The 25,045-nt window shown below is 31.8% G+C and overlaps 5 protein-coding genes across 5 annotated transcripts; 3 read left to right on the top strand and 2 right to left on the bottom strand.

Annotated features, from left to right (window-relative positions):
- The first annotated feature begins 1,288 nt into the window (after positions 1 to 1,288).
- On the top strand, positions 1,289 to 4,561 carry PVX_118695 (Pv-fam-d protein). The gene is made up of 2 exons (XM_001615983.1): positions 1,289 to 1,690; positions 1,866 to 4,561. Exons 1-2 carry the CDS (start codon positions 1,601 to 1,603, stop codon positions 4,335 to 4,337), a joined length of 2,562 nt encoding a protein of 853 aa, XP_001616033.1. The 5' UTR covers positions 1,289 to 1,600; the 3' UTR covers positions 4,338 to 4,561.
- A 1,462-nt stretch (positions 4,562 to 6,023) lies between these two features.
- Positions 6,024 to 8,388, bottom strand: PVX_118690 (40 kDa heat shock protein, putative; the record flags this gene model as incomplete). Its single annotated transcript, XM_001615982.1, has 4 exons — positions 6,024 to 7,229; positions 7,383 to 7,791; positions 8,126 to 8,255; positions 8,348 to 8,388. 4 exons carry the CDS (start codon positions 8,386 to 8,388, stop codon positions 6,661 to 6,663), a joined length of 1,149 nt encoding a protein of 382 aa, XP_001616032.1. The 3' UTR covers positions 6,024 to 6,660.
- A 4,863-nt stretch (positions 8,389 to 13,251) lies between these two features.
- PVX_118685 (hypothetical protein, conserved) lies at positions 13,252 to 14,159 on the top strand (the record flags this gene model as incomplete). Its single annotated transcript, XM_001615981.1, has 2 exons — positions 13,252 to 13,457; positions 13,622 to 14,159. The coding sequence occupies 2 exons, from the start codon at positions 13,252 to 13,254 to the stop codon at positions 14,157 to 14,159; spliced, it is 744 nt and encodes a 247-aa protein (XP_001616031.1).
- A 3,147-nt stretch (positions 14,160 to 17,306) lies between these two features.
- On the top strand, positions 17,307 to 20,411 carry PVX_118682 (erythrocyte membrane protein 3, putative; the record flags this gene model as incomplete). Its single annotated transcript, XM_001615980.1, has 1 exon — positions 17,307 to 20,411. The coding sequence occupies one exon, from the start codon at positions 17,307 to 17,309 to the stop codon at positions 20,409 to 20,411; it is 3,105 nt and encodes a 1,034-aa protein (XP_001616030.1).
- Positions 20,412 to 22,391: 1,980 nt separating this feature from the next.
- PVX_118680 (early transcribed membrane protein (ETRAMP)) lies at positions 22,392 to 23,184 on the bottom strand. The gene has a single exon (XM_001615979.1). It carries the CDS (start codon positions 22,932 to 22,934, stop codon positions 22,407 to 22,409), a length of 528 nt encoding a protein of 175 aa, XP_001616029.1. The 5' UTR covers positions 22,935 to 23,184; the 3' UTR covers positions 22,392 to 22,406.
- Positions 23,185 to 25,045: the final 1,861 nt, after the last annotated feature.

Here is a 25,045-nt window from a genome sequence, read left to right as displayed (position 1 = left end):
AATTTATGAGCTACGACATCATTGCGCTTTGGAGAAACTGAACATGTTTTGCATTCAACGTTTCAACTATATTTTTTTAATGATCATGATATGCTCAAAACTGCATGCTTATTTTCTTGCCAATTATAACAAGCACACATGTCACATAGTTAATTTGGAATCTCCACATAGGGTTAAAACGAAGTTATGGTGACTTCTATTTGCAAGTAATATCCACCCCACGCTAAAAATAAAAATATTTATTATCCACACATTTGCGGAGTTTATAACATATTGAAAAAATAAAACACTATTAAATGTAAAAAAAAAAAATTTTTTTTATAGGTAAAAAAGATAATTTTTTTTTTTTTTAAATGTAACCTACTTAAAAGATTGGGAAAAAATGTATTAATAAAAAAAATAAATTAAAGCAACAGCGGGTAGTAGTAATATTAAACGTACAAAAAAAAACAAAACCTTAAAAAAAATACCTAATTTGTCTTTCATTTTATTTTTTTTCTCTTATTTTTTGCGTTTATATTTTATAATTAGTACAAGCAAATTTTTATAAAAAAAATTTATTTACATTTTAAAAATTAATTCTAATTTATTCTCATGTGTTTTGTTTCCCTTGTAAGGAAAAAATATGGGGGTACCCAAGTGTAAGCAAAAAGTTAAATTAATCTGTTAAACAATTAAAAAAAAAAAAGAATAGTTTCTAAAAATTTTACATAATATAAATATGAACATATAAGAAAAAGGATAATAGTTATTGCGTTGTGTCTTTTAAAAATGTATTTTACCCATTAATATCCGAAAATTTTACGACCCGCAAATTGATGGCAATGTTTCCTATAATCCCCATTTATTCCTAATGCAGTAAGTTATATGCGGTGGTAACGTAGCATAAAACATGCCGTATTTTTTTAAGTTTTATTCCTTTTAATTCTTATAATAACGATTAATTTCTTAAACACTACATATATGTTACTATAAAAAAAAAATGAGCACTAACGTATTTTAAATAAATTTATTTTTTCCCTATTTTCATTTAAACAATTTTTTTTTATTTTACGCACTACAATATCCCCATTTCAATTTTTTCCCCCTCTCTTTTATTAGTTTTATTTTTTTTCTTGATGGCTTATTTCTTTTAGCATTTTATTCATATTAATATTTAATTTATTGTGAAGAAATAATTATTGCAATGAATTAAGGAAATTAATTTTACGAATTAATATTTTTAATTTATTTTTATTTATTTTAACTTCTATTTTTATTATTTTAATTTATTTTTTTTTTCTATTTTAGTTTACATTAAACTTGTTTCGAAATATTGCTATATGAAACATACACCTAAAAAACAATTTTTACCTGAATGCAAATCTTTTTTTCCGGTACCTTATAAGCAGTATATAACATTGTGAGCGATATTTCGAAATTACAGTTTAAAGGATGGGTTATTATAGAGTTTCTAAAATTTTGAAAAAATAGAAAATATATGTTACAATCAAGAAAATAAACATTGCATAGTGATAATATTTAATATTATCTAGAAAAGTATCTTATACAAAGAAATTCTAACCATTCCCACATTTTAGTAATCATAAAAAAATACCGTATGAAAGAAAGGACAAATAATTACTTTTATCTTTTTAGTAAGGCTTTTACATATTCCATTTTAATATGGATATGGCAACGTTTCGAGCAGGTAGGGCAATAGATAGTTATTATATGTGTAAATTTATGCATTCTTTTTTTCTTTTTCCTTTTTTATATTTCCTTTCGTACATCCTGTGCTATTTTCATTTTAATGTGATTATTTTAATTTCAAAATAAATGCATTTTGTTAAAAACAAAACCAAACTTTGTCTTAACATTTATAGTCACCTTCCTGCGGGGAACCATGGAACATAGAAGGCAAGCAAAATGACTCTTCAGGGCTAAGGGCTAGTAGATTGCTGAGGGGGGACGCCATTATGGATTTTCATCAGGGCTATCCGCAATACAGAGATAGGTATATGCAAGGCCCAGTAGATCACAGAGGAGGAGCAGGAGGAGGTGGTTTTGCACACCAGTTATCTTCATTATTGAAAGATAAACGTATTCAAAAAAAAATTAATAAAATGCTAAAAGGTATAAAGCAGCACGGTCAAATGAACGATTTAAGATTTAATGGTAATATTGATAAACTACAAAAGCTATTAAAAGGTGAGAAGGGCTATGAGGAATTATCGCGTAAACACTTTCCTAATAATAATTATGACAGTTTTCAAGATCCCCGCAATCCCAACTATAGAGATCCAAGATATCCCGACCCAAGGAATCCCAACTATAGAGATCAAAGATATCCAGACCCAAGAAATCCCAATTATAGAGATCAGCAATATCCCGACCCAAGAAACCCCAATTATAGAGATCAGCAATATCCAGACCCAAGAAACCCCAATTATAGAGATCAGCAATATCCCGACCCAAGAAATCCCAACTATAGAGATCAGCAACATCCAGACCCAAGAAACCCCAATTATAGAGATCAGCAATATCCCGACCCAAGAAACCCCAATTATAGAGGTCAGCAACATCCAGACCCAAGAAACCCCAATTATAGAGATCAGCAATATCCCGACCCAAGTAATCCCAACTATAGAGATCAGCAATACCCCGACCCAAGAAATCCCAACTATAGAGATCAGCAATATCCCGACCCAAGAAACCCCAACTATAGAGATCAGCAATATCCCGACCCAAGAAACCCCAATTATAGAGGTCAGCAATATCCCGACCCAAGAAACCCCAACTATAGAGATCAGCAACATCCCGACCCAAGAAATCCCAACTATAGAGATCAGCAACATCCAGACCCAAGAAATCAAAATTATAGAGATGAGCGACACCCTGATCCACGAAACCCCAACTATAGAGATGAACAACATCCAGACCCAAGAAATCAAAATTATAGAGATGAGAGACATCCAGACCCAAGAAATCAAAATTATAGAGATGAGAGACACCCAGACCAGGGAAACCAAAATTATGGGGAAGATCGACGTCCCGACCGACGAAACAGAAAAAATAGGGAAGACCGACACCCTGATCCACGAAATGCCAGTCATGACGATGAAGAACACTCTGATCCACGAAAACCCAATTATAGAGATGAGAGACACCCAGACCAGGGAAACCAAAATTATGGGGAAGATCGACGTCCCGACCGACGAAACAGAAAAAATAGGGAAGACCGACACCCTGATCCACGAAATGCCAGTCATGACGATGAAGAACACTCTGATCCACGAAAACCCAATTATAGAGATGAGCGACACCCAGACCAGGGAGACCAAAATTATGGGGAAGATCGACGTCCCGACCGACGAAATAGGAAAAATAGGGAAGACCGACACCCTGATTCAAGAAATGCCAGTCATAACGATGAAGAATATCCCGGTCCAAGAAACCGAAGGCGTAAGGAAGAGCGACATCCCGATCGACGAAACAGAAAATATAGGGAAGACCGACATCCCGACCGAAGAAATCCTAATTACAATTCCATGGATCGAGGTAATGAAGGAAAGTATCCTTATGATCATGAAAAATCATCAGCTTCAATGAAAAGTGAATATGATTCGGAAAAACAATATCCCCCACAAAATTACGATGATCGTTTTAATGGACCGTATAATTCATTCGATACAGATGAAAATTATAAAGGACAATATAATAGACCAAAAAAGGGGGGTTATCCCGATCAACAGTTTAATGCACCAAAACACTATGGACCATATGGCCCTAATGTAAAGGATTCGAAACATCAGAAGAAGGGTCATAAATCACAACACGCTCCAAACGTTTTTGGCCATCCTCAACAGCATCTTGATATGAGGAAAGGACCAGGGAATTTTCAGCAGGAAGCATTTCGTGGAATGACACCAGATAATAGGCAAAAATCAGGTGAAGCATTAATGAGAGAAGAATATGAGAAAGCCAAAGAATCTAAAAAAGAGCTTGCAAAAGAACGCACGGCGCTTGGAAATTTATTAAAATATATAGATACATCATTTGAATACGAAATGATGCGTTCAATGAAAGCAAAAAATAAAGAAACCAGCCCTGTAAAAGAAAAAGGTATGCGAAGTACATTATTTTTTTATATGAAGAAATACAAACTGCTTTTCCCACTTTTGTTTAACTTAATAGCTGTGGCCATACTTGCAATGATGGGCTTTGAAGTAGGTGCTATTGTACTTTGCATCGTAGGTATTATGATGGTAGTTTATTACGAGGTTAAATTAAATAAAATTAAAAGAATGCATAGAGCTTTCAAAAAATTTAATGCTCGTTATCACGTATTACCATAAAATTCTACCTAAAAGATGATGCCAATAAATCGACAAATTAAATATAGTTTGAATATACATTAAATTTTGTGTTCATGTACAAAAAAGTGGATATGTATATATATTTATATGTACATGAATATGTATATGCACATTTCTCATGTATTAATATAGTATTTGCTTCATTTATCTTTTCTATTTTTATCGTGAAAGAGCCTTTGATCATAATTTTATTTTCCTCCCAAAGAAAAAGATCCCTTTTTATATTCCAATTTCCTTTATATGAATAATTAATAATTTTGTATACTTGTTTTGAGAAAATATTCCATCAGATTTTTTTTTTTTTCATTATACATTTTTAAGTTTAAACTATATTTTTTTAAAAAAGGGTTGTGGATAGTTGTCCTTTTTTTTTTTTTTTTATACACATGTTGTAAGAAAGCACGATAGATACAATTACATATTAAATGGTGCAGTTTTATTTCATAATTGTTGTTGTTGTTAATACTTAAAAACGCATTTCAAGTATTCATTAATATGTGCATAATTATTTTCGTTAAATGGAATATAAAAAACATTAAGGGAAGTTATAACAAAGGGAATATCAATACGTTTATCTGTTCTGCGTTATTTTTCTTTTTTTTTTTGCGTAACGCCTATTGCGTAATTGGAGTTTTGATCCATCTACTGATTAGCGGTGCGACTTATTTTATCTTTTTAGCCGTGCGATTTATTTTAAAAATGATTTATAAAATTAAAAAAAAAAGATGCCTCATATGGTTGTACAAACAATTCCATACGCATCACATGTTCCGTTTCAATGCTGGCATAAGTGTGTTTCTTGTGTGATGTTCTATGTATATATGTTCTCAACCATATGGCTGTATTATTATTTTCGCATGTTTATCACCCCCTATTCTAGTACTCCTCTCATTGGCTTATTGCCCATTCTTCTACATCAAATGATTATGCTATTTTACATCCCTTTAACTTCATACGCACGATCATATGATGACCCCCTCGATTTATCAAAAGCCATCCATTTAGTAACGATTCAAAGTTAGTTTCTTCTATTAGGCCAATTTTAGCATCATAATTCTTAAAGAAATGTAAGTATTAGTAAATAGCTCCTTTTGCAATCCACTGCTAATCAGCATTTTTCCTTTCCTTTTGATGAGTCTAGCCCTTTTTAATCACTACCAAAGGAAAGTGTTCTACTGGAAAGTGCGCAAAATTAAGGCACACATTTCCCTTTTTTTACGAACATACTAATTAGCATTTCATGCACAGTTTTTAATTATAAATATATACAACAGTAGACCGGTTGGGAACGCTAGTTTAGCCAAACGGTGCACTACCCTTTTTTTTTATATAACCTAGAACGTAAGCCATCAAGAAAAGGAAACTATGGAAACTGCAAATTTCTCATAGAACTAACATTTTGTAATAATGTAAATCGTGCTTACCCGGGTGGTTATATAACTCTATACGTGTTATTATACCTAAGGGTGCCGCCACTAAGTCGAACTCAAACAGGTGCATCAATTTTTAGACCCAAAAGTCATCTTGACGGCATAGAGGAATTTTTTGCAAGCAATCCTTTTTCACTGTTCCAAAAAAGTTATCCACTCTAGCACATCTATTCATACACCCTTCGCAGATACACATCAACCATTTAAGGTGGAACATTTTCTAAAATAATATAATATTAACGTCGAAAAAAGTTTGTTTATAAAAGAGTTTCTTCTTTTATCTTTTTCTTCAGCTCAAACGGTTATATAAATATACATATGATACATGTGTATATGTATATATATACGTATGTGTGTATGTATGTATAAAAATATGTGAACGGGTAATTCAACTTTATGGCGAAAACTAGACGTAAGGGGTACACATAAACATAACTACAAATTAAGATATTTCGAAAATGGGGGAGGAAAAAAAGTAACAAAAAACGAAAAACAAGAGAGGGTAAACAAAAAAGGAGTGAAAAAAAAATGAAGGAAAAAAAAGGTTCTTTATTTAGTTAAATATTACATTTTACATAAGAACTTGCAACATTTTTTTATTATTTTTTTTCTTTAAAAATTAAACAAATTTTATTTAATTATTTATTTAATACACTAATTAGATAAAACCTAAATTCCATTCATTTTTCTTCACTGCAGAGAAGCGGCATTAAAGATAACATCACGTAATACGAATCGAATGCGCTTGGGGTACTTTCCAATTTTAATCGAATTTTAGGAAATTACATAATATTTACGGGCGCTAATTCTCGCCCTTTGGCATATCATGCAACGTCCCTTTCGTTAATGTAGTTCTTTTCGGGACATTCCTTTTAAAAAGTATTGGCTAAAACCTCTCTTATTATTTTTTTTCTTTCACTAGTTAAGCTTTTTGGAAATATAACCTCAAATTCAATTATCAGATCTCCACGCTTGGATGGATTTTTTGAAGAAGGCATTCCTTCCTTTGGAATCATTCTCCTAGAATTAGGTGTAACAATGTCGTCTACTCTTATATTAATTTCTCTGTTATCTAACGATTTTACTATAAATTGAAAACCTGTTAAGGCTTTGTCTAGAGGCACATGGCACTTATATATCAAATTATTTCCTTCCCTCACAAAGCGTTCGTGTTCTTTTGTTTTTACTTTGAAAATTAAATCACCTGGTTCTAACAAAGGAGATGATTGATCACCCTCACCATAAAACGTAATGGTCGTTCCTTCGTTCCATCCCGCTTTTACATCGATCGTTACCAATTTATCGTCGTCATAGCTTTGAGTTCCGTTGAACCTTTTTCTCGTAATTTTGAGTTTCTTTTTGCATCCGTTATATAGTTCTTCCAGGGACAGTAGAAGACTTACTTCGTAGGTTTCGGATTTATAACCTTCGGGGTTTTTGCCTGCAATAAAACGGGGGGGGATAAATGCGTGCACACACACATACATATATATATATATATATATATATATATATATGTACATATGTACTCATGCAGATGCGAACACGCGGAAGCTCCTCCTCGCGCGGTTCTTCCATGTCTCCATTTTTTAACCTGAAGAACCCGGAGATCGGCCGCCCTTAGCACCCATGTTATGGACGAAGGACGAAAACGGCGGGAAGTCGTCGTCGAAAACTGATGTAAACGAGAAGGTTTTGCTGGAACTAAAAAACTTATTGAACAGATCAGCTGGATCCATTCCTGCATTAAAAAAATGGACATCGTCACCAGACATATTTCCTTTAATTCCTTCTTCACCATACAAATCGTACGTTTTTTTTTTATCAGGGTCTGACAAAACATCATAAGCTTCAGAAATAAGCTTAAATTTTTCCTCCGCAGCCTTTTTGTCATTCTCATCTAAGTGTTTATCTGGGTGCCATTTCATGGCTAACTTTCTATACGCCTTCTTTATATCATTTTCTGTCGCATCTCTAGGAACTCCTAACACGCTGTAATAATCCTAAAGGAATAAAAAAAAATATAATTGGAAAAAAAGTGTAATTAAAAAAATAAGCGAACAAGTATGTAAATAAACGAAACAGATAAAAATAATCGAATATGCTTTTCTCAAGGATATTATTGTGTCTTTTTTTATCCTTTCACTCTTCTTTCGCAATTTCGCAAAAAATATTATTATCTACATTTTCATCATTCTTTTCTCTTTCATATATCTCTTTATTTTGCCAAAAAGAAAAAGAAGCACACGTAGAACTTCCATTTCTTATTGTTATTTTTCCATCTTAGTGTGTGTGTTATAATTTACAATTTTTGTTTCCTTTTCCTTTTAATCCCACCTTTGATTTTCCGGATAATCCTGCAAAGGGAGAACTGAAGCCCTCAGACTTTTCGGCTAGCGATCTGTCAAATCCTGAATCTGACGCTTTTGCCAAATTATCCCCACCACCTCTATTTACTCCATTCTTACTCTATGAAGGGTATAAAATAAAATGTTAAAATAAATGTGTATCTCAACTATAGGAAAAGCAGAGTGAAAAGTGCAATTCATGCTATGCCACAAAATCGTAGAAAGTTTAATCCCCCCAATGCAAATTCTCATTTTACTGTCTTACATATTTAGAACAAGTCAGAATCCATATTAGGAGAGAAAAAAGAAATATTTTAACACAAAAGAGGAAAATATTTAATTTTTCTCTCCTAAGATAATTCGTAAGCGTTGCCATTTATCCTGTATTTAAATAAATAATTACACAATTCTCGTTTCCATAAAATAAGTTGTTTTGAATGCAATTACTGTGACGCTTAACGGTTTCACAACTTTTTTTAAATTTAAAAAGAAATGTATATATAAATATATAATACAAATGACTAACTATACGTAGTAACTTAATATTGATGCTTATCCTAAAGCTTAAGATGAAAAAAATTACACCAATAAAGCATCTCTAAAATGCAAGAACGAAATAAAATCAAGCATCAATAAAAAAAAAAAAAAAAAAAATCTAATTAATGTAACAACTAACCATAGTATTAACTAATTTTTTAACAACATATTTTGTAATTTTAATTAATTAATTTCATGTTAGATCAACGAGAACAAACAAAGAGCTTATTTAAGAATCTTTAAAAACTACGACGTAAAAAAAAAAAAAAAAAGAGAAAAAATCGTAAAACTTAATGAATAAACTATAGTTTTTAAATAGAATAAAGCTTTCGAGGGTTTTACTTAGAATGAAGACTTCTATTCTTAGTGATTCCAACTCAACAAAAAGTTTGAAAAAAAATGTGGTATATAAACGTAATTATAAATTAGGGGATTCTAACTATTGCAAAGAACAAAACTATAAACACAAATGAATAAAATTTTAACTCATATATAGGTATAAATATATACTAATAATACCATCAATCATCAATATATAATAATAGTAATATAGCCTCAGTTTTAAGCACAGTTTTATATAGATGACGTTAATTTTTAAGTTTTTTTTTTTTTCTAAATTATGGCTTTTTAAATGAACCCTTTCAAGCTTATACATATTACCACACCCATTCAATAAAATATATATATATAGTGTTTTTTTTTTTGTCAATGTTAATATAATATTAAATTGTTTTTGCGCTGTACGTAAAAAACCAAAAAAAATAAGGGTTATTTTATTATGTGTTTTTTTTTTTTTTTTTTTTTCACCGTTGTCAACACATGTATAAAAGTACTTCATCCATTCGTTGATTTTTTTTTTTTTTTTTTCTGTTGTAATTTTAATCCACATATCAACAATCAGTTGTTTACATAAAATGAACAAGTAAATAGGTTGTAGAAAATGAAATAAAAAAAAGTGTTATTCATAATAAAATAACTATAACACCCTTATTACTACATGCAAAAAAAAAATTTTTTTTTTGGTAAAAAATTATGTATAATTATTATACCATTATCTATAAATTCAGAAATATACTTCTATATCACACAGAAAAAGAAAAAAAAAAGTTAAAAGGATAGTAAAAAAAGAAAAAGCTAAAATAAACATTTACTAAATAAAGAAAAATTAACATAAAATTATGTTTAGAATAAAAAAAACCTCAAAAAATAGAGGCTAACAAACAAGAAAATCTATTAAGGGATGCGCGGTACTTATTATATTATATGTTCACAGAGCGAGCCACCATGCTTCATCTGAACAGTTGTATTAATCCGAAACAAAAATCGTAATTTCATATTTATTCTAATAATTAAACAACATTTATAATGCAATAGTGATATATTATTACTTTTTAAAAGAGTTTTTCAAAAAAATAATGCGTGTAATATTTATGTCATATACCATCCATGTGATAACACCTGTTGCGCGGGGTTCTATAGAAAGAAGCTATCGAGCACTAATCCTTTTCGCACATGGCTGTTTCGCCCAATAAATTTCATAATTTGTTTCCTGTTAATGTCTTTAAAATGGTCAACATTTATTGACATATTTAATTATTTAATGTACACGAACTGCTAGAAAAAGAAATCATGCGAATATCTTATATATGTGCTGTGATGAATGCTGCACGTTTAAGCGTGTACTTTTTGTTTCCCTGCCTAGTTACAGCGCGTATAATTCAAAATATATGTTGAAAACTCAAATTATCACATCCGCTCAATGAAACTCTATTCACATTATAATTTATTTGTAGCTATTTTGCTTATAAAAACACATGCATATCGCGATGGTGTGTTCTTTTTTTTCAAGCAAACCAGCTTCAATTGTGTACAACCAAAATAAGAAACAGTGAAGAGGGATAAAATGTTAACCGTTTCGGTTATTTCTTTTTCAATTCGCAAAGACGTTTTTTTATGAAGGAAAACATTCATATATAATAGGGGCTAGAGAACATCACAGTATTATACAAAAAAATGCATATATACATATATGTATAAACACACGTTCATGTTTGCACACAAGTATTGCGATTTTTAGCTAGCTGCCTAGCCCCTCAAAACATGTGACCAATTCCAAAATTGGTGAGTCTCACCTTTTTTTTTTTTTTTTGCGAAAAATACTCCTCTCCATTGATAAAAAAGGGTAAGAAAAATTAAAAGAAATTTTTATAAAGAACAATAAAATCAAATAAAACTATACAACTTATTTTGAACCGGCAAAAGCGCTCTTATAACTTTACCGAAAAAGGGTAATAATCTTTTATATGTTCCCTCAATTCAGTATCGAAATGAAGTAGCGAATTGAGCTAGCTAAATGAACACCTCTTTTTTCCCTCTACTATAAAAATTATTTAATGTTTCATTATAACTCTAAAATTGTTCGGTATTGCGCAGTGTGTTTATTTTTTCATATATTGATTGGCCTAGAAACGTTAGGGAAGTTGTGGCTCTTTTGGCTAATTCCAAAAAAAGACCCCACGCCTTAAGCGTAAACACATATATATATACTGAATAGCTCGCAACAGATGACACACTTCTGCATTTGTCGCGCACAACATTATTTTCCTCTTTGCCAACTTTTCACCTGTTCCAATAAATTTAGCCCATTCGTGAATATTCTTTAATGTAAAGTTTGTATGGCACCTATTCGTTACTTTATCAGAAAAGCAAAACAAATAATAAGACATGAAAAAAAAGGAAGTCCTTCGTGTACTCCCTCTCCATGCTATTTACCTCATTTTAGCTGAAAAAAATGTTAACTATCATGCTGAATCCTCCTCATTTTTTTAATTGAAAAAAAAAAAAAATAGCACATAAGGAATTACGCACAAAAGTGCTATTATTGGTAAAATTTCTTTTCACATTTTCTGCCTCATTAGCAACAATCCCCAACATTCCGTTAACGCAATATTTAGCAAAATGAAGAAAATTCAATGTGTGCAAGCTGTTTTGCTAATTTTGTAAAATTATTCACATTACGAAAAGACGCATAAAAATTAGTATATATTTTAGCAACATTAATGCTGATGGTGTAGTCTCACCAAAATTCTGGAAATTTACATTTCAGAAAATTTTTTTAAAATATAAACGAACATAAGGTGAAAATTAAAAATTGGCAAAATTTATTTCTACATCATTTACTGCTCAGGATATGGTTAAAAAGGTTGTTACAATATAGATGACAAATAATTTTGCGACTTGTAATGAAAAAATACATCCATATTACTACACCAAATTTTTTTACAGCTTTCATTTTACCATAAAAATGAAAGTTTAAATTATAAAAAGGATAAGTGTTATACAATTATGTGATAGTCTTTTGCTAACCTCTCCATTTTTTTTGCCATCTTTTCTGTAAAAATGTGCTATAAATATATTTTTACTTTTTAAAAATAATTCATAAATATGGCACAGTCAGTTGCAAATTTTTCATCATAATTATGGCCTCATTCGTGTGCCTCACCTTTTACAACAGCCACATAACCCGATAATAGTTGTTAACAAAACATATATGTGACCAATATTGTTTGAAGCGCTTCGCAGCTGCAGTTTTATTTCGCTGAAATGTGTTTGTTCACGCTTGTACTATTTTATTATTTTTATTATTGTTATTATTACTATTATTATATTTTTTTAGCATTGGCATCTTATATATAGCGTACTAGTTATGCTGCAATTCTGTGCCTATGACATTTGGGGGCTAATATTAAAAAAACAAAATTGAACGTCAAACTATTTTTCGCTGTTGCTTTAAGTTAGCTGTGCAATTATTCTTTGAAAAAAAAATAAAAATATATACAAAATGTTATATATACTAAACTGAGCTGTAATCATATCTGCATGTACAATATCACACGTATTTGTGCCATTTTTTATCGTTATAAATCGCTGTAACTTTTACGAAAAAAGAAAGTAAGCAGTTTGTGCTTCATATATAAATTAAGCCAAATAAGGAATTAATGCAAAAGAATAAAATAGCGCTTCCTTTTTCACAAATTTATAAAGTACAAGACATGAGTGAGTTGAATATTAAATTGAGCAAAAGTTGTAACAGTGTCAGATTTTCGCTTACGTAAATGCAAAGGATGACAAAATATTGAAAGCACATTTTAGGAGAACCTACAGGTTTACAAGTATTAATTATAATATATGTTATTTTATTGTTCTATATATTCATTTTAGGATGTAGTATGAAAAATGTCAAAGTTGTTCGAGTAAAACGACCTGCTGTTTTGCCATATTCTTCTGGATTAACACCAACGGAAGGGTAGCATTTTGTTCCATAATCGTCAATTTTTTTGTCCAAAACTGATTACCCTTTTTTTCTTCTTCATAATTCAAATTTTGAATTACTGTTTGTAATTTTTTTTTGTTCTATGCTAAAATAATATATATATTATTGAATACCATTTAAAAAAATTACCACTGCTATATTCCCTTTGTGAGTAGAAGAATGTTCCAGTAAGGCAAGGGACATCTCACAAATTTGCTCACCATTAAAAATATATCCCAAATATTTGCAGAATATATTATTTTAAAATGAAGCATCGATGCAGTCTCTTATATATTAATGCAAAACGTAGTGGTGCGTCAAATCGAGTCAAAAACGTGACTACAGTGGAATCTTCAATCTCGCCCATAAAATCGAGAAATAAAAATGTAACTATAAATGCGGTCACCCTTTTTAAAAATATTATATATTTATCCCTTTTATTGTGCATATTCCAGGGATCCCTTAATTATAGGTAAAATTCATCGGACTGTTGTGTACCCATACGCCTGTGTGGACACATTTTTTGTTTTGTTTTTTTCGCCCCATGCTTCCATTTTTCTTACATGAACATTTAAGCAGTACGAACGAAAAAGCAGCAAAACTTCTCAACGTGCACTCTTAATTCCCAATTTGCAGAGACGTTAATAAATTCTCTACCAAATGTACAAAAGCATTTAATGGGAAAGGAACAGGCATCACATTTAAGAGAAATCTGGCGGAAGAATCCTACGACAATGTACCTGGAGTTCCAGAGGAAAATGCATTAGAACCAGAAGATGCAACAACACAGACCTTGGAATTTTATAATTCTGATTACCCCCTTGAAGAAGATGAACTTGATGACATTGCAAATCTAGATCTACTTATTGAAAGTTGTGAAAGAGAATATGATGATATTCTTCTGGACATTACAAATCGATATGTTGAATTTACAGATGATATGAACCATTACTGGTGTGATCAAATGTGGAAAAAGAGATGGTGTAAATACGCAGATAGTGTGCACACTGAAATGATGAGTAACCTTAATAACCCAAACCTTACTTTAGATGAAAAAAAGGAGAGTTTCAAAATTTTGATGGGATGGTGTGAGGATGATTTTAAGTACTTCTTGAAATTGATTAAGCAAGAATGGGATTTGAGGGATGACCCAGAGCATTACTTAGAAAGATAACAAACGAAGAAAAAATCAAATACAGTGTTCCAGCGAACATTTAAACTTCCGTTTACAAAAGAGGAATCTACTTTTTTTAAAGTTCTCCATCACTTTTTTTACATGTGAAATGTAAAAACTAGCCGCATTATTTGCTACCATTTGTATACTATTTAACCTAAAGGATTAACACTTCAGAAGGGGTTCATCTCATGGGCCTTATAGCATAACGAGTTTTTCATTAGTTCGTTTTACATACCTAGTGATGTTCTTCGCCCTTTTTTCCAGCTGCTCGACAAAATTCAGTCGTTATTTTTATACTCCTTTGTGGCTATCGTTACAGGAATAAAGAGATGCGCTACCTGAAACACACATATATGCATACGCTTCTCTCATTTGGTGAACCCTTTTTTTTGTAAAGTTCGTTTGTGCGTCATTCTAGAAAGGGAGCAGCTTCAATGCTCTATGACTCTTCTCTCACGCAAGGTGTACAATCCATATTTGATGAAAAACGTCTCTCTCTAAAAGATGAAAAGGAGCACATCCTTTTTTTGTGATGTACAACGGTTTCGTGAATAAGACGAATAACCACCTGGTGCTTCATCGCAACAGACAAAGATACTTCAATTAAATAATCTTAAAGGGGTAGTTGTTTCCCCGTGTGGAGTATATCCCTTTGCGTATTAAAAAAAATACAAAAAACAAAAAACAGTGTTATAATTATAGGCTAACTCAGAACGAATAAAACAAAGCAATGTTTTCTCCAACCACAAAAAGGAGCACAAAATAGATTTTTTTACATCTATAAGTACACACATTATGAGTAGCATATTTACAAAATAGCTTCTTTAATGAACTCTGCCGATGACATTTAAGAAAAAAAAAAAAAAATGTATCACTTTGCTATACATATGCAATATGCTCTTATTTTCATTATTCCTTAGTTACACTTTGGCTGAATATCCATTCACACTTTTAAGCCAAAGAAGTAATATAAATGTTGTGCAAAGCGCTCAATTGAAAGATAAATTATTATTAAATTTATTTCGTTGGGCAGTAGTGCACCTTCTTCTTGCTTGATCTTAACTTTATGCATATCATATGATAAGTGAACGAAATTGGAACACGCTTAATGCAGGGCGTCTTTTTCGAGTACATATTTTTATGCACAGTTTTTTTTAATACCTGAAATGATGCAGATCTTTATTTTACAACTTCCATCCCTTTTAAATTAAAAATACGAAAATGGTAATATATACTGTGCACGATTTATTCATTTTAAGGGATCACCTTCATCTCATTTTATGTGCTTGTAATGTAAGTGCTACTTAAAAACATGCAGCGAAATTTTATTCTACACATAATGTAATTATTTTTAAGAAATGTACGAAAATATTGCCTATTTAAATAACTCTACCTTTTTTCATTCACTATAACTATCACGTATTTCTGGAGAAATGTGTTGTAAGGATTAAGTGATCCCTGAGTGGAATAATTAAAGGTGCCATTTTTTTATGTGTTACCCTTAGAAGCATTTTTTTTTTTTTCATAATTCCAAAAAGAAGCAAATAATAATTAAAAAAATTGAAAGAAAGCTTTTATTTTACTTTCCACTTTTTTCTGTATGTTAAATTTAGAATTATTGGAATGGTAACCATTTATTTGACTTCTCCAAGGGGTGGAAATTTATTGATCATTACACATAACATTCTAGAATTCTTTTCTTTTTTTTTTTCCACTATCTATTTATTTTTTTTTTTAGTTACCTTTTCCTGTAACAGAGTAACCCTAACATGTAGCAATATGCCATTTTTGTTACTGCCCTAGGTTACCATTATGAGCTTAAAAAAAAACGTTTTCTTTCATTATTTTTCACACAACTAGGTAAAAATGTGCAATTCCCTCATGGGTCACCCTGTGTGATCGTTAATTTTTACATATACACATATGCATATACAAAATGATCATGTCAGCATCGTTACCATTCGGCGGTTATTTCTTTTTTATGTAAATATATATGTGTTACCTTCCTACCATGGAAAAGAAAAGGAAAATGAGAATTTAGATTTTATCATGCAAAACAGGAACACCCAAATGAATAAATAGCGTAATCATAGTAAAACCAAAAATTGCTGAGTAATATTCTTGAAAAAGGGTCCCTTAGCAGAATAATTCTTTACAGTCCATTTTTGTGATAATTTTTCTCTTTTAAATTTACTTGGTTATAATTTTTTTGTTTTAATTTTTATTCACCTAATGCCTTCTCCCAGTTCAACTTTAAAGTTAAAGAGTTTACTGAAACATGCATCTGTTCTGATATTCCAATTTTAGAACAAAATTTCGTGTAATTTCCCCCTTCCGCTAATTGTTTTATTTATTATTTATTGTTTACTATTTATTGTTTATTATTTATTGTTTATTATTTTTTTTTTTTTTTTTTGCCCCCTCCACTTTGCTGAAAAACATATAATTAAAGAAAACTTTTTGCCGTATTAAAAACAATTGGTTCATTTCGCACACCTTTCTTTTAATAGTTGCATTAATTAGATTTCCCTCGTATGTCAGACTGTTTTACCTTTTTTAGTGTTATTATGAAATTGTTTTCCCCCGCCTTTACACACACGTACACACACACGCTAACAATAACAATAGCAATAACAATAGCAATAACAATAGCAATAACAATAGCAATAGCCATAACAATAACACACTTATAATGTGTGCGTATTATTTCGATTTACCATTCAGCACTTGGCTATTCCTTTTAACCTGAGCAGTAATGAGGAAAATGCCTTATCACGCATGTTGCAACGCGACAAAATAAAATATAATTGTTTCATGGATGCCCATTAAAACGTAACTAGAAAATTTGCTTCAGGGTATATGGAAAATTAAATGAAGTGCCATAAAGGGACAAAAGAAAATATTTTCCTCCTCCATGTTAAAATATTTGTAATATTCTTCCTCATTTGGACATCGATTTGCTCTAACTTTGTAAGGAAAAGAAAAAGCGCAAAAATGCATAAGTAAACTTTTCCTGCATTTTTCTACATAACACCATTGGACATTTCTTTAAATGTCATCAAGTTGACATCCAAAATGATTTATTCTCTACAACTTCTTCACTGTCTATCCTTTTTCTAGACTAAGCATCGGGAATTCTATGACATGCCACATATTTTTGGAACATCAGTGGCTTCAAGACATGATAGATCATTAGCGGAAAATACAGGATACACTCAATTAAAAGGTAACAAATTAAAAGATCGAAATGGGACTCCAGCAAGTGTGGGGAGCCAACCAAGAGGAACCCCCCACAACGGGTTAAAAGTGAACACTGAGACAATCAGACCAACGAAACAAGCATTAAAGAGTAGCTCTGCGCATGCTGGAATGAGCGTTAAAAATGAAAAGAACAGATCAGTCGGATACACATTGAAGAGTGCTCCTCATACCGATCTAAACATTAATAAAAAAGCGGAAGGAATGCCAGATAATCCCTTAACTAAATCCCCTCCTAGTGGATTAAAAGCTAACATAAAGGATCAGTCAGCGACCCATTCATTGAAAAGTTCTCCTCCTACCGGGTTACAAGCTAACAAAAAGGATGAATTAGCTAACGGTACATTGAAGGATACCCCTCAAAGTAAACCGAACGTTAGTAAAAAGGATAAATCGGGAAATAATTCACTAGGGAATGCCAAACAAAGTGCATCAAAGGTTAATAAAAAAGCTGATGTAACACGAGACAATCCACCAGTTGGAACTACCCCTCCTGAATTAAAAATTAACAAAAGAACGAAAAGGTCAACAGGTCATTTATTGCAGGATGTTCAAAAACCTCCCCTAAGAAAAGGGAACACAATAAAAAATGGATCAACGAATTCCACATTAAAGGGAGATCATATGGGAGGACTAAAAGTTAATAATAAATCGATCAGATCAACCGTTCAGCCCCTGACGGGGTCTTCCCCCACTGGCTTAAAGGTTAGTAACGATGAAGTCCGATCAGTGGACAGTCCTGCAAAGTTAGCCCCCCCTAGCAAATTAAACGTCAGTAAAAAAGAAAAGACAATGCAAAATTCTCTGAAAAGGGCAATCCCTAGTGGGTTAAAAGTCAGCAAAAAAGGGGAACAGACAACTAACTCACCAGAGAAAGCACTTCGTGAAAAAGTCAACAAAAAAGGAGAACAGACAACTAACTCACCAAAGGAAACACCCACGGATGCATTAAAAGCCAAACCAGCAAATCATTCTTCAGGGAAAGCGAAATCACCCGAATCGGAGGATAATGCAAAAAACGATGAGTTACCCGCGCAACAACTCAGCGAATTACCCGCTAACCAGAAAGACAACAAAACTACTGAAAGTACACCAATGCAAGTATCAAGGAACCAATTAAATGAGAAAAAAAAAAGAGAGAAACCAAAAAATTATCCATTCAAAAATGCCCCCCCTAGTGGAATAGTGGGGAGTAAAAGAATGAACCAATCGAGTGATTATAAACTGAAAAATAAACCACCCAGTGGACTGGTAGGAAACCAAAAAGACACGGAATCGAAAACTTATCCTTTAAAAAATATTCCCAAAAGTGATTTAACAGATAAGCAGAAAGAGTCACCAAACAATGTGCTAAAAAATATACCTGCTGGTGAACAAAAAGAGAATGAAAAAAATGTCATAAAGGAATCTATTACATTCCAAAAAAATAAACGCGAATATGAAGTAAACTTACGTGAATGGGAAGGAGATAATAAAAAATATGAAACGAAAGTGTACAAATTGAAAAGAGGCAAACATTTTAATGACAATGAAGACGGAGTCATATATGGAATAAACGATAAACTAACTCTTGAACTCCAAGAATTTGAAACATATAATAAACCATTATACCCCTTCAAGAGGAAACTTCCCGAATTAAAAGAATATAACGAAAGTAACATATCAAAAGATTATCAACTGAAAAACAGGCCACCTGAGTTAAAGAAATATAACGAAAGTAACGTATCGAAGGACTACCAATTGCAGAACAAACCACACGACTTAAAAGCATATAATGAAAGTAACCTCGCAAAGGAAAATCAATTAACACATAGTGCACCTACAGGATTAAAAGAATTCGAAAAGCCGGACGAAACAAGGGATTATGGATTAAAGGGGCACACAGATTCGGAATTAAACGAACCAAAAATGAAAGAGCCAGAAATAAAAGAACCAAAAATTGATGATCAATCAAGTAATGAAGCAACGGAGGGAAATGTAAATGCCCTGCCAGGCGAAACCGTAACTACTGTAGCAAGGGTAAATAATGCTAATAAGCAAGGTAACAATTTTGGAATATCAGGAAATATTCCCTCCGATGTAGAGCGAATCGAAAGAACTGTTCAAACTGTTTTCTGTGCCCTCAAGGAAAATGACACAGGGGAGGTAGAAGAATATATAGAAACACATGAAACGAAACGTTATAAATTAAAAGCAGATGTAAAGGACGGGGTAAAGGAATATGATGAAAAATTTGAAAAAGCGTCCTACGGATTTAGAGAAAAGCTCCCAGTTACGGAAGTGAAAGAGTACGATGTTGTCGAAAGAATATATGAAAAACCAATAAAAGATAAAAAAGAAAAAATTAAGCCTCTAGAATATTACACATACACTTATGATGAATCAAAACCTAGACCGCCACCAAAAAATTATGGATTATTAGATCTTTTCCCCTTTCCGTTGCACCTTTTGGATCGTCATGTATACTTGGTAGCAAAAGAGCATTCGTCCTTATACGAATTGGGGAAAAAAGCTATAAAAGGTCAGTTAACCCAAGAAATGATCGATGAGTATCTTGCTAATTGTGAGAAACAAAGACTGAAGGAAGGAAAGGTGAGAAACAAGCACAAATTAAGAATTAAAGAACAGAAAAGAAAGGAAAAGAAGAAAAAAAAGAGGAAGAAGGAAAAGGAGGCGTATTTTAAAATGAAGAGGAAACAAGCAAAATTGGCGCGAAAGGAGATGGCGAAGGCGGGGGGGAAAAAGGCTCAGGAGAAAGAGGCTGAGGCAAAAAAGCCTGAAGTAAAAAAAACTGAGGCAAAAAAGCCTAAAGTAGACAAAACTGAAGTAAAAAAAACCGTGGTGAAGAAAACTGGGGTAAATAAAACTGAGGCAAAAAAGCCTAAAGTAGACAAAGCTGAAGTAAACAAAAATGCGGTAAAGAAAAACAATGAGCAGAAAAAGAAACCTCAAGAGGGAATGAGCAAAACGAGTGAACTGAAAAAAAAATAGAAAAGGCCGCATCTTCAACGAAAAGGTATCCCCCGCGTGGTTTTTGGTTGATGAAAACAGTTCATATTGCAGAAACGTAAACGAATTAATGATGACTGCACACCATGATTTATTAAACGGAATCGTGCAGAAATAGTAAAATGCGATCTGTAATCACATGATACTGAAAAAATTTTGAGCATAAAAAAAAAATTTTGAAATATTTTATCTACCTCCTTTAAGTAATATTCGCACATGTCCAAGTGGTGGGTGCCCTATTGTTAAGGTTACGTTGATTTAACCAACTTTCTGGCATTATCCGCATCTCGTTTGTCTCCTACTTTATAATCAGAACACAGACAAGATGCACTAATTAAAGATAACGAAATGTAAATTTTATTTATAATAAAATTTTTATTTCCTCCAAAAAAGGATACACACATGTATATTTAAAGATGTGTATATGTACAGGTGTGTTCCCATTTATTTATGCTGACAATTTCTATCCCACGCAAATTAGCAGATTAACAGCTTGTTATAAATTGTTCACTGTAATGTCACCTATGTAATGTATATCCTGGGGGGGTTAACAATGTGAGCAATCCTGTCGATCCGAGAATTCTTCAATTTTTTCCCTCTTGTTTTTTCCATTTTTTATGTAAAATGTAGCTTAAGCATAGGGATTCAATTTCTCTCGTATTTAGGCACAACTTTTACCGCTTTGTATGCATTTGCATTAATAAACGTTTTTCTGTTTCTTCTGTTAAATATGTGTTTTTTTAGCCATCTCAACTTTAATTTATACTTTTTTTTTTTTTTTTTTTATGTGTAAAATTGTTTAACAATTTATGAAATTTTTTTTAAAACAATTTAACTGAATTAACAACTTAATTTTGTAATTTTCCGTTTACGAACACATTTTTTCCACCTTTTTACATTATTTTACATAAATTCATTCAACAGAGTCAAATTAAGCGTTTTTTCTTTTTTTTTTCGTTTTACAAATGTGTTAACTAGATATTCGTAAGAGCATATAAACGTACTCAATTTTTTTGAACATATTTTCGAACATTTTAAAAAAAAAAATTTCATTTCTCCTTTTTTATGCCGCTTTGAAGCAACAGTATAGCATAAACCACATTTGCAACGTCTTCAAAATATTTTAAAGCGTGTCTTTTTTGTCTCCCATACCATGACTGGTTTACTAGTATGACACAGGTTCCGTAAAATTAATTTCCCCTCTATAAGCATGTTAAAGGAATATTTCACCAAAAAAGGGGCGGAACAAATTCTCATTAGTCTTTCCCACTTTTGAGAAATGTCATTCGATATAATATATCGCCATTTTTCACATTTACAACACTAATTTTTACGCTCTCATGTTACATTTAAAAAAAACGAAAACGTTATTATACCCTGCAGACATGTTTTATTTTTCGAAGAAGTTGCTTTTTAAATGCGAAAAGATATATAAGCCTTTCTAATATATATATTTTAATTTATGTTTTCTCGTGTTTTATGTTAAGTTCGTCTTTGATACGCACGCTGACACACGGTATATATATACATATATACACAAACACACACGTCGCAAATATATTAGAAAATTTAAAAAAATTAAAAACTTCAACACACACTTTATAGCGGATAAAACACAAATCAAAAATCAAACAATTGGGAAAAAATAAAATATAAAAAAATCTGCACGTGATTCAATGCAGACAGGGCTGAACAAGGTAAAGGGTGGCGCTTCCCCTTTATAATTATGTAAGCGCCATTTGTCAATGTTATATGTTATATGTTATATATTATTTTTTTAATTAAAAGCACAAAATTTTCCCAATATTGCTGAAGGGGGTTTACTGAAGAAATATAAAAAATGACATGTACATTTTAATCACAACAAAATGGTGATAATACCTCTTTTTTTATTATTTAAAGCAAATGTATTTCCACCCCCGTCTCATCTGTACACACCCATCAATATCTTTATTATACCTTATGTTACTGGTTGGTCTAGAATTTTCCTAATCTTAAGTTTCTTTGAAATGATATCATAGACTCTCTAATATTAAAAAGCGAAAAATTGCAAAAATCTTCTATTTGTAATGCATCATATTTATCAATATCCAACTTTCTATTTCCCAATTCCTCTTTTATTATATTTTTTATTTCATCCACCTGCGGTAATAACTTATCTACGGGCGTGGTATCCCTAGTCATGTTCTTCTTTGCCATCCATATTCCCTGTGCAATTGTGCTGTTTAAAATGCCATGCGCGTCCGGGCCTAAATCTTTCCATATGGAAGGCTTCTCCCTTTTATAAGTCATTCCAAATCCACCTGCGGCTACGGCAAGTATGCCCAACAGTGTGCCTATAACGGCATATATCACCTTCTTTTTCTTCTTTTTATTTAATTCTTCAATGGGGGACTTCATCAAATGCGAATCACTTATCTTTACGACATCATTGCACAAATGGGGTTCAAATAAAATATGAAAGAGTAAAATAAGGATAAAAATGTACACTTTGGTTATTTTCATTGGGGGCAACAAATAAAACAAAAACGACTTGGCAAAAAAAAGAATACAAAATTTTTATGTATATACTGCACATGCAGGCGTAATTAAAAGGGAGCTTTTTCTTCGTCTGCCGAAGCAGTTGCGCAATTTTCGTAGCATAAATTTGTCGAAATGTTGACGTGCCAATTTGTTAACTTCTTAATGTGTCAATTTGTTGACTTGTTAATGTGTCAAATTGTTTACTTGTTAATGTGTCAATTTTATAACATGCAACTCTTTCTTGCCACTTTTCATTTTTATTTTTTATTTTATTTCACTTTTTTTTTTCGCTTCATTTTATCCATTTTCATTTGTGTTGCTAGCAAAACATTTTATCGTTTAAATTTGCCGATACATGTGGTTAACACTGCATACATATGCGTACGAACAAATATATTTGCAGTGGGAGGTCACCTACATGTGCTTTGCTTCCCCTATAATTAATTACAATGTTTTAAACCACAAATTAAAAGCATAAAATTTTAAAACCACAACATTTTATGTGTCTACACATGCGTGGTAAAGGCATGCGGGTTTCGTAATAACTGCATTTGTCACAGTTGCATGCCACTTTTAAGTGGACTAAAAAAGTTTTTTCTCAAAAATGAAGAAAAAATTAAGGGAAAAAGAAACAAATATTTTTTTATAAAAAGGGTATTCAAAACGAATAACTAATTTTAATATCATTTAAGGAGAAAATCCCCCAAGAAAACTGATTAAATATATGTGCACATGTAAAGGCAACCGCTAGTGGTCTTCTTTGCGAATGCATGCAACTATAAAAGAAAATAGCACTTTGTGGCAAAATGGAATAGAGGTCAGTTATATCAAAATTTAAGCAAATAAGGTGTATAGGAAAAGCTTTTTTTAAGCTCGTACCAAACGAGAGGTTGCTTGGAAAAAAAAAAAAAATTTGTACAATTACGCGTAGCATGTTGTTGTAGCATATCACGGCGTGCTCCCCCAATGCGTTTATTTCTTCAAGGAGAGAAAATATCAAAAAAAATGAGGAAACAAATGAGGAAAAGAAAAATATACAATGTACCATCTGCCTTTCTACAATTAACCAATAAATCGTGAAGAATTTTTGCGGCAAATTTATTTATGAATAAAAATTACGTTCCCCACACAGCGCAAAACATATGTGAATACAAATACGTTTCAGCGGCTTAATCTCACCGTACACATAATTTACAGTGGTAACCCCGTTGACCTTGTACAATTTTAATTGAATATTGTGCAAAAGGACATATGTTAGAACTGAATTTCATTCGGATGCTAAAAAAGAATCAGCAGCAATATTCAGAAATAAGAATTTATGCCTTATTAAGAGAAATTCATTTGGTGTCGCTCTTTTTCGTGAAAACATTTTAAAATTTACCTGTTTTCCCCTTTTCATATTCATCATTTTAACCCATTTTGTCTTCTCAATTAAACCATTATACCGTATTTTTTTTTTTTTTTTTTGTTATGGTCTGCATTAACTGTTCTGTTTAACAAAAATCACATTTTTAGACAAGCACATCCAAATTTTTATATGCGTGAAAGTTGTACACATGTACGAAGATGATAAAATAGGCTCAGCGATATCCATTAAACGGCATATCCTTATGATATTCAAAAATGATATGATGTATTTAAGAAAATATTCCTATATGAACTTTTTTCCAATTCATTGCACCCGCATAGCACTTTTTAAGCATATAAGGAACGAATCGAAAAAACAACCCAACTTTCGAGCAAATTTAATATACATTTTAACACCTACAGATAGTTTTTCATCCATCTTTTGAAGAGATTACCCCCGTTCGTGTAGCACATTGACACATTGAAAAAAAGAAACTTTTTAAAAAGCTGCGCTCAGTAAGTCGCATGTTCAAAATTCCACAGAATGGTGGTATTTTACCCAAGAAGGGAATAAAATTTAGAAAATGTACCCGTAAATAGACACATATCGGTACCAAATATTTCAGTAAAACTGTGCATAGGTTCGTCAATAACTAGCGCTTACTTAGTTGTCTATGCATATGTAGGAAAATACCCAGTGACTGGCCACCTTAGCCATGCATATATTGGCCATTAACTGCTGATCA

The sequence above is a fragment of the Plasmodium vivax genome, chromosome 12 (assembly GCF_000002415.2).
Source record: "Plasmodium vivax chromosome 12, whole genome shotgun sequence".
NCBI lineage: Eukaryota > Apicomplexa > Aconoidasida > Haemosporida > Plasmodiidae > Plasmodium > Plasmodium vivax.
Note: the sequence above shows the minus strand (reverse complement) of the source record. Positions and strands in the feature narration are given on the sequence as shown.